Source organism: Talpa occidentalis, unplaced genomic scaffold (assembly GCF_014898055.3).
Source record: "Talpa occidentalis isolate TD23 unplaced genomic scaffold, MPIMG_talOcc4v2.1 talOcc4.11, whole genome shotgun sequence".
NCBI classification, from domain to species: Eukaryota; Metazoa; Chordata; class Mammalia; order Eulipotyphla; family Talpidae; genus Talpa; species Talpa occidentalis.
The window spans coordinates 10,625,286-10,639,720 of NW_023601104.1; the positions used below are offsets into that span (position 1 = coordinate 10,625,286).

Consider the following 14,435-nt stretch of genomic DNA (forward strand, 5'->3'; position numbering starts at 1 on the left):
CCCTCAGCAGTGTACTTCAGTCAGTCTGCCTGCTCTGCTCCCCACTGTCTCTGGTGAATCCTCGCACCTGCCCCCACCCCCGCATTTCTGGCCTGTACTCCAGCTCTTGTATGCATAAATAAATCTTTAAAAATATATTTTAAAAAAAAAGCTAGAAAGAAGAGAATGTTAGCCCATATTCCAGATGAAGTTAGAATTGTAAGTGCAGTAAAACCCACTGTTTAAACGCTGACGTAATGGAATTGACCTTCCTGGACTTCAGTTCCCACACCGCCACCTAACTGCAACATGATCTGACAAGTAGATCACCTGTCTGAACCTGTTTGCTCATCTGTAAAATGGGGATAAAAACAGTACCTACATTCTTGGTTTGAGTATATGGAGCAATGTGTGGAAAGCATTTAGGACCAGGGTTTGGGCATTGCCAGTGTGGGTTTTTGTAATGGCACCTATGACAGATGTACTGATAATCCTGTGTAATGTAGTATTACAATAAAGTAATAATCTTCTGTTAGAGTTCTCCTGTGTGTAAGGAATTGGAGAGGCAGGAATCAAATCACTACAAAATGCTTTCTTCTGAGCAACTGCATAACAATCTGCTTCATTCCCAGCACAGCATCACTGTCCTAAATCCAACATTGCCAGGAGCTGTGGAAATAAGTAGAAATCCAGAGAAGGGGAAACAGATCCCAGAATCCCTCTCCCACAACCCCGCAAGATCCATAATGTGGGCACCTGGGGGATGTTGCCGTTCAGCCAGAAAAATGATGGAAGGGTTGGCTACAGGACCTCGAGCCAAAGTTGCTCTATAGGAGAAATTAGGAAGAAAGTTTCCACTGGGCGGGGGTTTGTTAAGTCGTCATGAAAAGGTGTGGAATCTCTGTCTCTTTGGAGAGCATTAATTGGACCAATCTTGCTCTGTAAGGAATGATCTTTAAGAGGAGTTGTCACTCAGGAAAAGCAATGAACTTCAAGGAATCCAGCTTCCGTGAAGAGCATTAATTCAGCAACTTTGGTGAGTTGGAACCTCTGGCTTCTAAGGATGCCATTTCCCTGGGGAGAAGTGGCCAGCTCGTGCACGGGAACACCCTCTGGGTGCTAGAGGAGCGGGAACCCCTGCTCCACCGAAGGGAGCAACAGAGCGCGGTCAGGGACTCAGCTGCCACGGAGACCAGACCCTAATGCAAACGTTAGAAGATGAGGAAGGACTTTTTTAAAAAGGAACCACTGCAGGTCAAGCAGGAAGCCAGGACGCCGAAAAGCCAGGACGCCGAGTTTCTCCCGCGGGCGGGCCTCCCGGAGCTGGCATCCCGGATTCCAGATACCAAAGCGGCCGCACGGCTTCTGGAATCTCTTCCCACCACGAAACATGGTTTTCCGACAGCTGGCGACGGCAGCGAGATCATTTGCATCGGACTTTCCCAACTGCCCTCTCTCTACCCCTCTGCAGGAGCGCGGGGCTGGGGCTGCGAACACCGGCTCGGGCCGGAGAGGGGCGGGGGGCAGCCTCCCCAAAGCGCCCGACCCGGCTGGAGGGTCCCGCCAGTGTCCGACGCGCCAGGGACCCTCGTGCGCTTCTGGGACTCGGGGCCCTCCCGCCAGGCGGCCCCTCCCCGGTGGAGCAGGCGCAGAAAGACTCGCGGGGTGCGGCCGGGGACTGGGAGCCCCCGGGGCCCCTTGGGGGACAGGTGGCAGGGGCGGGGTCCAGGGCCGCGGGCTGCGGGGCAGGGGCCCGGGAGCCGGGCCGGGAGGGCTGGGAGGTCCCCGGGCCGGCGCGGGGCTGGGCGGGGCCGGCGGCGCTGGGGTTAATGTCCGCTCCGCCCCAGCGCACTGACTCAGTTTCACCAGAAACTGCAGGGAGGCGGCGGCGGATGTCCAGCGCGCCGGAGCCTCGGCGGAAGCGGCAGCCAGAGCCGCGCAGGAAGCCGGGACCGGAACCTGGGCAGGCCGGCCCCACCCCGCTCACCTGCGCAGGTAACTGCGACCCCGGAGCGCGGGCCGGAGGCGGCGCGGGCTCCGAGCATGTTCGCCTCTTTGTCCTGCGCTCCTGCGCGTGTCCGGGTACGGGGGCCCCTGCGCCGGCCACCTGCTCGGTCGTCCGTCGGGCGACCCGATCGCGGGGGGGTACCTGGGAGGGTCGGATCCGCGTGCCCCTCTTCCTTTTTGGGGTGCTGGATGCTCCCCAGCCTTCCCCTTTACTCCCTCCCACCCGGGCCGCCGTCCTTGAAGTCTTCCCAGCTGATCCGGCCTCTCCTCCGTCCCCTCCCCTCTTTCAGGTCTCAGTCACCCTCGGAACCCAGAATCTCGCACTGTGAAGGTGACCCCCCTGGGGAAGAGGGCGACGCCCGCTGGGAGGACGATGGCCGGCGCCAGCGTCTCCCAGACCCGCATCTCTGTGGTCGGCGTGTGGCTCTTGTGCGCGCTCGGCCTCCAGGGCGCCGAGACGGGGCCGCCACCGGCGCCCCCTGGGCTGCCGGCGGGAGCTGCCTGCTTGGACCGCTTTACCCCCGGGGTACCCGACTTTGTGCTGGACACCGACGCCTCAGTCAGCAATGGGGCCACCTTCCTGGGCTCCCCAGCCGTGCGCCGCGGCTGGGACTGCGTGCGCTCCTGCTGCACCGCCCAGAACTGCAATCTGGCGTTGGTGGAGCTGCAGCCCGACGGCGGGGAGGACGCCATCGCCGCCTGCTTCCTCGTCAACTGCCTCTACGAGCAGAACTTTGTGTGCAAGTTCGCGCCCAGACAGGGCTTCATCAACTACCTCACGCGCGAGGTTTACCGCTCCTACCGCCAGCTGCGAACACAGGGCTTTGGCGGTAAGGAGCGAGGGTGTGGGCGTGCGTGTATTTGGGGAGGGTCCAAAGAGGGGCTGGTTATGGAGTCCTGAGGGAGGCGAGCATCAGCAAGGAATGAGAGAGCAGAGTCCAATTCTGCCCACTCCTCCTTAGAAGGAGGCAGTATAAGCAGTAAAGAACAGACTCTTTTGAGTGGGGAGTGGTGACATCCTAGAATTCAGACTCTGGCCTCTGAATTGAGGATGTTGAGTGGGCTGGTTCTCTGGTATGCGTGTATGGGAGAGAGGAGGCAGCTTCTCAGGCTCCCCCAGGGCCCTGGTATGCTGAGTCAGGGAGTGAATCTGGCCCAGCACTGGCCTAGGCACCTGTCAATGAGGCTGGTGAATGAGTCCCTTCCCCATGACTGAATCAAGACTCTTGGTTAGCATCTCTCTGCGTCCCTCCCCTCAGTGTGTCTTTTGGTGGTCTGGGGAAAACTTCCAGACCCCAGAGATTAAAAACTAAAGAATGAGCCCAGCCTGGGGTTGACCAAAAAGGGGAGAGGGTTGTGTTCATGTTGTGGACACAGTAGCCTAAAGGCTCCGGGTGGAGGTGAAGAGGGTTGCTGCGTGAGTCAGTCCACTGGTATGTATACCTGGTAGGGGAAGGATGTCAGCTGTTCAGGCAGGTGTGCAGGGGTGCATGCCAGCCAGGCAGGACTCTCCCTCCTTAGAATCTGGTAGCCAAGTTGTCTGCTCAAATGTTTACCTCCAGAATAAGGACATAGTGGGGGCCAGAGCGCCTCCTCCTTCCGGTGGCTGAGCAGTCAGTTGGAATCAGAGACCCTCCAGAGAACTTCATTCCCTAGTCTCTCCTGTTATGGCCAAGTGGGGCTCCGGGGTAGGGATGGGTCAGGACTGATAACCTCTGTTAGCACTTTACAGTTTACTGATTGCTCAGCCACTCAGCCTCTTTCTCAGGCCTCATGACAACCACCTCCAAAAAGGGTACTATTAGTAGTCATCCCACCTTATAGATTAGAAACTGGCTTCCATGTTAAATACTTTGCCCAGGATAACACTCCCCACAAATGGGAGACCTGGGACTCCAGGCAGGCCCTCCAGAAGTCCTGTGCTATTTTTCACACAAGATTGCCTTTCTGGTGGAAATCTGGCACTCTGACCAGAGGCAACAGATTGACAAAACCAGAGACTGGGGAGCCTAGGAGTCAGGACTGGGCTAGGACTGAACCTTGTTCTTGTCATAATTCTGCAAAGTGGAGAAAGGACTTTCCTCTCCAACCTTCTCCTGAGCCAGTCTCTCTTCCTGGTTAAGGGTCTGCGCTTCTCTCCTACCTGCCAGTGGCTCTTCTGGGTCACTGAAGAGAGTAGGATGGGGGCTCTCAGAGTCCTACTGGGCCAGGACCTGAGCCTGTTCCACAAGGAAGTAGCAGAGTGTAGGTGGTGATGACTCTAATTGACCTGAGCTGCCTGTGCCCTTCCTGCTCTGACAGAGGCCCCGTAGGCCAGCCCCTAAAACTCAGAGGTCTGGTCTGAGAGCTGAGTTGGACTGGGCCGAACCGTCTAGGGGACCAGCCTTCTTCATCCGGAAACCCCACCCCCCACCCCCAGACTGACCTGTTTGTCTCGAAAAGGGACTGAGTGGGGATTTCCTGGGGCATTTAGGGAGCTGGGTAGGGCTTGGACTGGGTGTGAGTGCGAACCATTTTCTGGGCATGGCAGTGCTTTGGGGAGTAGGGGGAAGCCGTGTGTCAAATCCATTCATTCCCAGTTGAATCTGGATAGAGGTTGGATGAGCAGAAGCAAATGATAAAGCCATTAAGGTATCTCGGGTGCCAGACTAAGGTAGACCTAGCTGGCTAGATGGGGAGGGAACTCAGGCCTTCTAAATCTTTGATTCATATTGGGTAGAAAAGTCCTCCCAAGCATGGGTTTGTTTGTTCCCCTTTTCCTGCCTGTAGCCAGTCCAGGCCAGATTCTTGCCGCCTCCTAAGCACCCTGCTTCCTCCTCTTCTCCCCTTCCTCTGCCCTTGCCTCTCTGTTGGAGGTGTGGCTTAGGGGGGTGGACTGAGTTTCCCTGGAGATGCCAGGAGGCCTGGCAGCTGGGGGAGGGGCTGACTTTTCTGCAACTTTGGCCCTTGCTCTAAGGGGTGGGAGGAGGGGAAGTAGTGGCTGGGCTGGGCAGGGCTTCTGCCCCTTGCTCCTAGGGGCTGGGGCTGGAAGAGGACCCTGTGGGGTGTCCTGATTTGGCCCAGGATCTGACACATCACTGGCCTGCCACTTCCACCCTAGGGGCCTGCCCTGCTAGCCCGCCTTTTACACAGGGCTACCAAGTTGTTTTTCCCCTTTCTGACTACTGACTACTTTCTGAAAAATGCAAGGAGGGAGAAACCGGCTCCTCTCCTGGTGCCAGCCAAGCCAGTGGACTAGGGGTTGCTTCCAGGCAGGCACTTTCCTGCTCCCCCTCTCCACTCCTGGTCCCCTTTTCTCTTTCTTGTTGGCCTCAACTTCTGGAAGAGTTTCTCTGAGAAAGCTCCCCATTCCCATCCATTGGCTATCACTGTGTGTCTTGGTCCTTTGACCTCTGTGATGACCCTCTGCGAGGCCCCCCTTGGTCTGCTTTCTCTGCCTCATCAAAGAGGAATCTCCTGTGACTCAGCCTGCTACCAGCTGTTCTTATCTCTACCTTCCCTTCCTTTGAACTTGCTTTTACAGATGACATGACTCTCTCTACAGCCTCTGTGGAGACCAGGTTGGCAATATCCATCAGAACTAAATGCACATAACCCTGTACACAATTGCACTTGTAGCAGTTCATTTTGCATACATACACATGCGTAAAACAACTTACCAGCCAGTCATTCACGGTAGAGTTGTTTATAATAGCAAAGAATTAGGAACAATCTCAATGTCTGTCAACACATATTATAAGTGGATACTGTCATGCTGTTTTAATAAAGACAATAAAGCCTGAGGCAGCATGGGTTTAATTCTTAACTAGGCAAAAAAGGAAGGAGGAATCTAAATCAAAAGGCCGGTGGACTGATTAAAAAATTGTAAATTATGGCACACTCATACAATAAACACTATGCAATTAAACAAACAAACAAAAAAGAAACTTTATGGCTTGCTATGGAATGATTCCAAAATATATAATGGGAAACATGAGAAGAACTTGCAAGAACTGGGGTGTAAGCATCACCAGAGACAGAATGGGGAGCAGAACAGGCGGACTGACTGAAACACACTACTGCGGAGGGGAGCAGCAGGCGAGACAGGAGAGGTCTGCTGCGCCATGTGGGTCACTTTCCTGACCAGAGATCGAACTTGTGCTGCAGTAGCTGAAGATTGCTTCATACTACTGACGCTTAACCCTTTACAACACCAGGAAGGCCCCCTCTTTTGAAATTTTAAAATTTTTATCATGTACATGAATTATCTAAGTTAAAACAAATACCCCAAGATCACAAAAGCAATCAAAATCACAGCTCTAGGTAGCCCATAAGTTATGGAGTCAGAACAGAGTTCAAATCCCATTTTGGCCATTCAGAAACTGAGTGACCCTCGGCAAGTCATTTAACTTCTCTAGTGTCCATTTTGTGATCTGGAAAGAGAGGTGAGAAGCTGGGCCTCCCCGGTGGCGCAGCGGTTGAGCGCTGGGTTGCGAAGCTGCCCGCAGCCTCCGCAGCACCGGTTCGATCCCCGGCTGCTCCCCGGCCACTGGAGGAGGGTCCCGCATGGCGCGCAGACCTCTCCTGCCGCCCGCTGCTCCCCTCAGCAGTGCACTTCAGTCCTTCTGCCTGCTCTGCTCCCCGCTCTGGCTCTGGTGAATTCTCTCACCCTCCCGTGCTTCTGACTGTACCCAGTGCTTGTATAAATAAATAAATAAATAAATCTAAAAAAAAATTTTTAAAAAAAAAAAAAAAAAGAGAGGTGAGAAGCAGTTGTGACAGGGCAACTAGGAAATGGGTCAAGAAGGCAGACCAGGAGTCAGCACACTTTCTGCAAAGGTTCATATGGTGACTCTTCTAGGCTCTGTGGGACTACAGTCTGCCAAAGCACTTAGCTCTGCTACTGTGATGTAAAGCAGCCACCAGAGTAGATAAATAGGCGAGGCTGTGTTGTGATTTATGGACACAAATTTTAATTTTATGTACTTTTCACATCATGAAATAGTGCTTTGATTTTTTTTTTCAGCCATTAAAAATAAAATATATTTGGTCTGTGGGTTATAATTTCCAACCCCTGATGTGGATGATATAGACAGGGCAAACCTAAAGCGGTTCTGGACACACACTCAATGAGCAGCACCTCTTAATAAACAAGACTCCCGATCTGTCTTCCGTCCTGGCTTTTCTCAAGCTCCCACCTGTGCCTCCATGGCCTGCTGATTAGTTCCCCTTTGGAGGGCTTTTCTCTAAGATAAGCCACATGTTCCCGACAGGTCTGGTTTCCCTTCCGCCTGTGCCCTGGCTCTTCCTCTGCAGTTCCCAGGGCCTGTCAGTTCCAGAAGCCTGAAGCTCTGTCCAGCATGTGTTCTCACAGCCTCCTTTCCATTCTCCCTTCATTCAGCTCATTCCCAGCGCATCTGCTGTGAATCTCCACCCTGGCCTCTTGCAAATAATTCCAAGCAGATGGGTAAATAACTTCTGCCCAGAGTTCAGAGCACTGTGCTTCCTGGGCCCTCAGCCCCTCCCTTAGGAGCTCCCTGACCTCAGTCATCATCCAGGGGGTCAATGTCTGCTGCAGCCGGGACTCACCTTCCTGTACCACTGACTGTTAAATATTTGAGTGTCACTCCTGCTGGGTCCACATGCCCTGGCCTGGCATCCAGGGACCTTTGAAGACTGCCCCAGCCCGGCTGGTCTCCTTAATGTCCACCAAACTAACCCAGTTAATTCCTAATTCCTTGCTTTGGCTCACTGTGATTTCTGCTGTCAACAACAACACAGCACATTTTCCCCCATAACCAAGATAATAAAAAAAATCCTCCTTTCCCCAGAAGGCCTTGCCTTACTCCTCTAACCTTCCTTCTCTGAATGTCCACGTCCTTGCCTTGCACACGCACCTTCGTGGGTCTTTTCTCCCATGTTGCTGCATGGTGTTGGGTCTTACGTGCCCAGCTGGACTGTAATCCCCTCAGGGCAGTGTATTAATTTCTTGTGGTTGCTGCAACAAATTACTTATTACAAACTAAATGACTTAAAACAACAGAAATGTATTGTCTCACGGTTCTGGACGTCAGAAGTCCAAAGTCCAGGTGGCAGGGCACACTCCCTCTGAAGATGCTACAGGAGCTTCCTTCCCTGTCTTTTCCACTTGTGGTGGCTCCAGGCCTTCCCTGGACTGCAACTGCATCCCTCCCACCTCTGCTCCATCTCCACAGGCACCTGCTCCTTCGCTCTCTACCTTCTCTTCTGTCTTTCATAAAGACACTTATCCTTGGATTTAGGGCTCACCCAGCTAATTGAGGATGAGCTCATGTGGAAATGCTTAACTTAATTACTTCTGCAAAAAGAAATTAAAAAAAGGTAGAAAGAAAAGGGGCCTCCTAGGTGGCACAAGAGGTTAAGACGCAACCTATGAAGCTATCCATAGCCACTGCAGCATGAGTTCGATCCCCCGGCCAGGGAGCTACGCATATGGTGCAGCAGACCTCTCCTGACTCGCCCGCTGCTCCCCTCAGCAGTGTATTTCAGTCACTCTGCCTGTTCTATTCCCTACTCTGTCTCTGGTGAATCCTCTCACCCCGCCCACACCTCTGGCCTGTACCCCAGTTCTTGTACACATAAATCTTAAAAAAAAAAGGAAAATTAAAAATAAACAATTACTTCTGCAAAGGCCCTATTCCCTAATAAGATCACATTCATGAGTTCTGAAGGTGAACTATAGACATGCATTTTGGGGGGCCATCATTCAACCCACTATAGTGAGGAACCCTACTTTGTACTTGTTTCTCAGTCCCTGGAGGAAACCTTAGTCACAGACACTTTGAGATTGAGGGAGGGCATAGATTTGACTTTTCAAAAATGTTTAACTTTTAAAAGCAATTAGAACAAATGCCTGTAATTGCAGGAAAAAGGCAGTAAGTCCCCCCACCCCCAAATATAACAAATACAGATATGCAGTATTTTCCTAAATAGGATCAGATGGCATGTTGTCTTCACTGCAGACTTTTCCAACGTACAAATGTCTTCAACATTCCAAAGATAAAATATATCTGAATAGAAAGCAAGAAGCTGGCTTATTTGTTTCCTCCCGCCTGAGTCCAGGTCGGTTTAGATGGGGTCTGTTTTGCCTCCATCCCCCAGGAGAGATCTGGGCCCCTCAATGAAAGTTGATCTTACCTCACTGTAGTGCCAGCAAGGCACGGAGCAGGTTCTCTGTGTGTCTGGGCAGAAGGGTAAAGGAGGAGTCCTGGAGTCCTTGGTGGCTTTTTCAGGCTTTTAATGATCTTTCCACAGCAGTTGTAGTGCGGCAACCAGGTACACGGCAGGCAGCGAGGGGGCTAGGGGCTGGGAGGCCTCCCAGCCCCCCCGGGAATCCTCCCTCTTTCTGGGCTCCCAGGCGTTCTCTTTGTGGTCTCCTGACTGGTCTTTACTGCATTCCATCCCACAGTCCTCTGCCACCACACTCTGCCCTCTGCTGCTGCGCTCTGTTCTTCACTCAGTCTCACGGCTCAGGTGCGCCCGCGTGCGCGTGCCCACACCACACTCCAGGTGCCGCCATCAGGCACGCGTGTAAGACCACAGGTGTGAAGCACTGATGTTAATGGCAGGACGGCGGAAAAAACCTGACAATTTCCATTTACCCTACACTCCCTTCCTCCCAGGGTCCGGGATCCCCAAGGTCTGGGCAAACAAAGACCTAAAGGTTCAGCCCCAGGAGCCCCTGGTGCTGAAGGATGTGGGAAACACAGATTGGCACCTGCTTCAGGGGAACTCACTCATCAGAATAGAGGTGAGCACTGGGCTGGCTCCCTGACACCCCACCTCAGCCCTCAGGACCCCCTTTCTTGGGCCACAGACAACCCCTCAGGGTGGAGTAGGTAATACCAAAGGCCTGTCTTCTCCCCAGTGAGAAGGTGTGTGGCTAGTAGGACCTGGGGCAGCCCAAGAGCATCAGGTTCCCCACTCTGATGGCCACTCCTGTGTATAGAGGAATAATCCGGACCAGGTGGAGCTGTGGGGACTCACGCAAGGCAGCTACGTGTTCCAGATGACAACCAGCTCAGACCAGGCAGAGAGCACGTCCAACATCACAATCACTGTGCTGTCTGCCAAGCAGACAGAAGGTGAGGGAGGGGACGAGGAGGCAGCAGCGGGAGCCATCTCCCTCTGTTGATAGGCCTCTCAGGCCCCCCTGACAAGTTTTCCTACCCCCAGACTACTGCCTTGCATCCAGTAAGGTGGGCCGCTGTCGAGGCTCCTTCCCCCGCTGGTACTACGATGCCAAAGACCAGCTCTGCAAGAGCTTCGTTTATGGCGGTTGCTTGGGCAATCTGAACAACTACCTCCGGGAAGAAGAGTGCAAGCTAGCCTGCCACAACGTGCAAGGTGGGCCCATGCATGCTTCGGGCTCAGGGTGTTGGGCGGGGGTTCTTTCTTACTGGTCAGGAATATGGGCAAGGACTCCCCATTCCCGAGGTCCCCCATCAGCTCATCCCTGCTGGGACCGGCTGCCTCTTCTCACTCCTGTTTTCTTTCTTCCAGGCCCCTCACTGGAAAGGCACCATCCAGGTGGGCTTGGCTCATTTCCCTCGTCCCCTCACCTCTACCGGGTCTCCAGCCCGTACCAAGTCCATGTCCCTGCCCAAGCTGCCTTTCCCCAGGCCCTTTATCCTCACAGTGTGTGGAAGGACCACAAGCACCCCACCCTTTGCAGCCCATCATCCTCCCAATAGGATTGGCCCAGTTTGTGTGGAAGGGGGGAGATGGGGTGGAAGGAGACCAGGGGCGTGTCATGATGCTGTGTTGGAGGAGGGGGGCTAGGTATGGGAGGACCCCTTGGTACTGCTGGCTTCTGCTCCAGCCTGATCTCACCACTCCTGCCATATCCTGCCCCGGCCAGTCCCTGTGTGCTCTGCCACCTGTAACCCCACCGAGTTCCGCTGCAGCAACGGCTGCTGCATCGACAGCTTCCTGGAATGTGACGACACTCCCGACTGCCCCGATGCCTCTGACGAGGCCTCCTGTGAGAAATGTGAGGCCTGGGAGATGGGAGGGTGGTGGGCAGCAGAGGGAGGCTCTGATCCCTCAACCTGCACCCCTACACCTCCAATCTTTCATCTTTGCAGACACCAGCGGCTTTGAGGAACTCCAGAACATCCATTTCACCAGTGACAAAGGTGAGATTCTCCCAGGTCTCCTGGGTCAAGGCAGATGCAGACACTGCCATCCTCACCAATCTCATCAGCAGGCCGAAGGGGATTCTGGTGGCCAGGGCCTCAGCTCCAGGGTCTCCCTACTTGCAGGTAGCTTGGGGAGAGGCCTAGAACTCTGATGGCAAACATGTGGCCCACATTGGCCCATACTTCCCTGGGTGTGCCAGGCTGTGGGCAGAAGGCCGGGGGGTGGGGGGGCTCAGCACTTTCCTTTGGCCGTATTTCCCAAGCATCAGTCATCCTCTTCACACCTTGCCCTGCCCACACATCACTGAGATGTTATTTGCTGAATAATTTTCTCTAGGAATGAATCAATTACTTTTTGACTTAATGTATTAAAGGAGGAATTTCACATCACTACCATGAATGGAAAGCCACTTTTACATGTCACAAATTGAGATCAACTATTAAAATAACTATAATAAAGCAATATTAACATATTCTAGCCGGATATCATTGCCCGCCAAGGCTCAGATCCTGAGCCTTCTGGGTTCAAAGATAGACCATCCTGTGCTGCAGAGAAAACTAAAATTTTGGCACAATCAGAAAATCTGGGAGAAAAAAATACTGAAAAAGGAATAGTCATGTGAGTCAGTGCAGTTTACTTGTGTGCCTAAGGCAACTGTCCGCATTTGTCTTCCTCAATTCTGGCAACACTGAGGCCCTTGCTGAGTGACAGCCGTGGTCAGTGGTGGAAACTGGAAGATAGTGGCAGGGGGCTGTGAACTCACTCTTCCCTTTGCCTGCTTTTGAACCCCAGGGCATTGTGTGGACCTGCCAGAGACAGGCCTGTGCTGGGAGAGCATCCCTCGCTGGTACTACAACCCCTTCAGCCAGACCTGCGCCCGCTTTACCTATGGTGGTTGTCATGGCAACAGGAACAACTTTGAGGAGGAGCAGCAGTGCCTTGAGTCCTGTAGGGGCGTCTCCAGTAAGCAGGGCGGGTAGGGAAAGGCTTAGAGAGAGCACTTGGCTCTGTCCCCAGGCCTGGGCTGGTCACACCTGGTCCTCAGAGCACCTGGAGTGGGGGTGGAAGAAGACAGCAGTGGCGAGTTTTGGGGATCTGGGGAGCAGCTGAGACTCCAAGCATTTAGTGTTGACTTGTCTCTCCCCTACTCTTTTTGTAGAGAAAGACGTGTTTGGTCTGCGGCGGGAAAGCCCCATTCCCAACTCGGGTAAGCCCTGGTCTGCCCTGTCACCAAAGAATAGGTATCAACTCCAGGAGCCACTCCACATGATGAGTTGGGACTCTGCGAGTCCTGGTTGAGGAGTACCCTGAGTGTCAGTCCACAGTGATCCCTGCCATGGGCAGGAGAGGGAAGCACAGGAAAGTGGGGGTCACATGTTTGCCATCACAGTTCCAGGCCTCCCCGCAAGTGACTGCAAGTAGAGAACTGGAGCTGAGGCCCCAGCCACCAGAATCCCTCCCACTGAACTCACAGTGGAGCCCCTCAGCTGCCCACATGTTGGGGTCCTTCCACACGTGCCCTGTTTGACTTGGTCCCTTTGACACAGAGTAGGAATAGGCATTAGAACCGAGGAGGCCCTGCTGGGGTTCACTCTGGCTCTTCAAGCGGCCCTTTCTTCCCAGGCTCCGTGGAGGTGGCCATCGCGGTGCTCCTGGCTACCTGCATTGTGGTGGTGGTGGCCATCCTGGGTTACTGCTTCTTCAAGAACCAGAGGAAGGGCTTCCACAGACACCGCCACCGCCGACCCCCACCCCCTACCCCCACCAGCTCCACGGTCTCGACCACTGAGGACACGGAGCACCTGGTCTACAATCACACTACCCGGCCCCTCTGAGCCTGGGGCTCTCGGGCTCGCGCCACGCCCTGCTTCCTCCTTGCCAAGATGGAGGCCTGAGCTGGGGAACATTTTGGGACTGGACCCCTCCAGCCTCTTTTCCAGGCTCTCTCTGCCTCCATGCCAGGTCTTCAGCTTCTCTCAGAGGTGTCTCAGCTAATCTGAGGTCACATATTCCTGAGAAAGCTTCAGGGTCTGGAAGCAGCAGAAAACCTTTGATCCAGGAGTCCCACAATAGATGGACCTGCCCGGGCTGGGATTTCCAAGGAAACTGGAGTTTTGTTTCCTGTTTAAGGCTGCCCTCCCCACCCCATGGTTTGGGAAGGGGCCTGGGGCAGTGTCAGAAGCAGAAGGGCCAGAAGAGGCTCCAGAACTGCCCTTCTTACTCTGAATAGCCCAGGGCTGGGGGGAGGCCATCCCTGTATATTTTGTGCTGTATAGAGTTGCTTTTTGTTTATTTAATGCTGTGGGAGTGGGAGAGAGAACTGGAAAGTGCCATGTGACCTCTGCTTCCTCCTAATCCTTTCCCCAAGAACGAGGCCCAACCTGGCCTGACCCACAGAGCCAGATCTTGGGTGGCCTCCTTCCCTCCACCCCGACCAGGCTCTCTAGTACCACATCCACCTGCTCCCCCACTTCCCACAGGCTTCAGTCCACCCACAATGTAATAAAATAATTTGTTCTGTGAGGCTCCTGCCTCTGCTGTATGGCCAGGAGGGGGACAGGGCTGCTGGGGGCTGATGGGATGCCCGTCCAACCGGTTCAGGCTTTGGCCACCCAGTTTAGCAGGTTTTCCCACCCCTTCCCGAAACTGTCCAGGCCCCTGAGGGAGGAGAGAAGTGCCAAGCTTGACCACCAGAAGGGAGGGGTGAGAGGGCCAACAGAGTAGGGGGCCCGGGGATTATTTCTCCCTGGTTTAAGCCTGTCAACAAGCCTGTTTAGCTGCTGGGGAGTCTGAACTGCCTGTGCAGTTGAGGACTAGGGGAGGGAGGGCACATAGGCTTGAACCCTGGGTCTTTTTTTTTTTTTTTAAGATTTTATTTATTTATTTATACAAGCACTGGGTACAGTCGGAAGCGCAGGAGGGTGAGAGAATTCACCAGAGCCAGAGAGGGAAACAACAGACTGACGATACACTGCTGAGGCGGCAGGAGAGGTCTGCGCGCCATGTGGGACCCTCGCCGGCAGCCGGGGAACGAACCGGCGCTGCAGAGGCTGAAGGCAGCTTCGCAGCCCAGCGCTCAACCGCTGCACCACCGAGGAGGCCCTGAACCCTAGTTCTTATCTCCACTCCCTTTGGTGTGGGGGACTGAGGACAGGGGTCCCATCTCGCCCAGGTGACCACTGCCTCCCCTCCCCACCCACAGAAGCCTTGACTTCACACTTTAGCTGCTGCTCAGAAGCCTTTACTTGCGTTCTCTACTCCAACCCCTACCTGTCCTGGTATATAAAAAA

The 14,435-nt window shown here is 54.0% G+C and overlaps 2 protein-coding genes across 2 annotated transcripts in view; one reads left to right on the forward strand and one right to left on the reverse strand.

The window, feature by feature from the left end:
• The window catches only part of PPP1R14D (protein phosphatase 1 regulatory inhibitor subunit 14D), a 43,004-nt gene that overhangs the window by 18,857 nt on the left and 9,712 nt on the right, over nucleotides 1-14,435 (reverse strand). The gene's annotated exons all lie outside the window — the stretch shown is intronic.
• On the forward strand, nucleotides 1,872-13,661 carry SPINT1 (serine peptidase inhibitor, Kunitz type 1). Its single transcript, XM_037504137.1, has 11 exons — nucleotides 1,872-2,061; nucleotides 2,277-2,816; nucleotides 9,627-9,754; nucleotides 9,953-10,088; nucleotides 10,180-10,350; nucleotides 10,507-10,533; nucleotides 10,865-10,996; nucleotides 11,091-11,141; nucleotides 11,938-12,108; nucleotides 12,305-12,352; nucleotides 12,769-13,661. The coding sequence occupies exons 1-11, from the start codon at nucleotides 1,872-1,874 to the stop codon at nucleotides 12,978-12,980; spliced, it is 1,806 nt and encodes a 601-aa protein (XP_037360034.1). The 3' UTR covers nucleotides 12,981-13,661.

What these genes read in the sequence shown, in the direction of transcription:
- SPINT1 (XM_037504137.1), top strand. Translation starts at nt 1,872, where the DNA reads ATGTCCAGCGCGCCGGAGCCTCGGCGGAAGCGGCAGCCAGAGCCGCGC. An exon ending in ACTCACTCATCAGAATAGAG is followed by an intron (nt 9,755 to 9,952) that starts GTGAGCACTGGG and finishes TCCTGTGTATAG; the next exon opens with AGGAATAATCCGGACCAGGT. An exon ending in AGCCTGCCACAACGTGCAAG is followed by an intron (nt 10,351 to 10,506) that starts GTGGGCCCATGC and finishes TCTTTCTTCCAG; the next exon opens with GCCCCTCACTGGAAAGGCAC.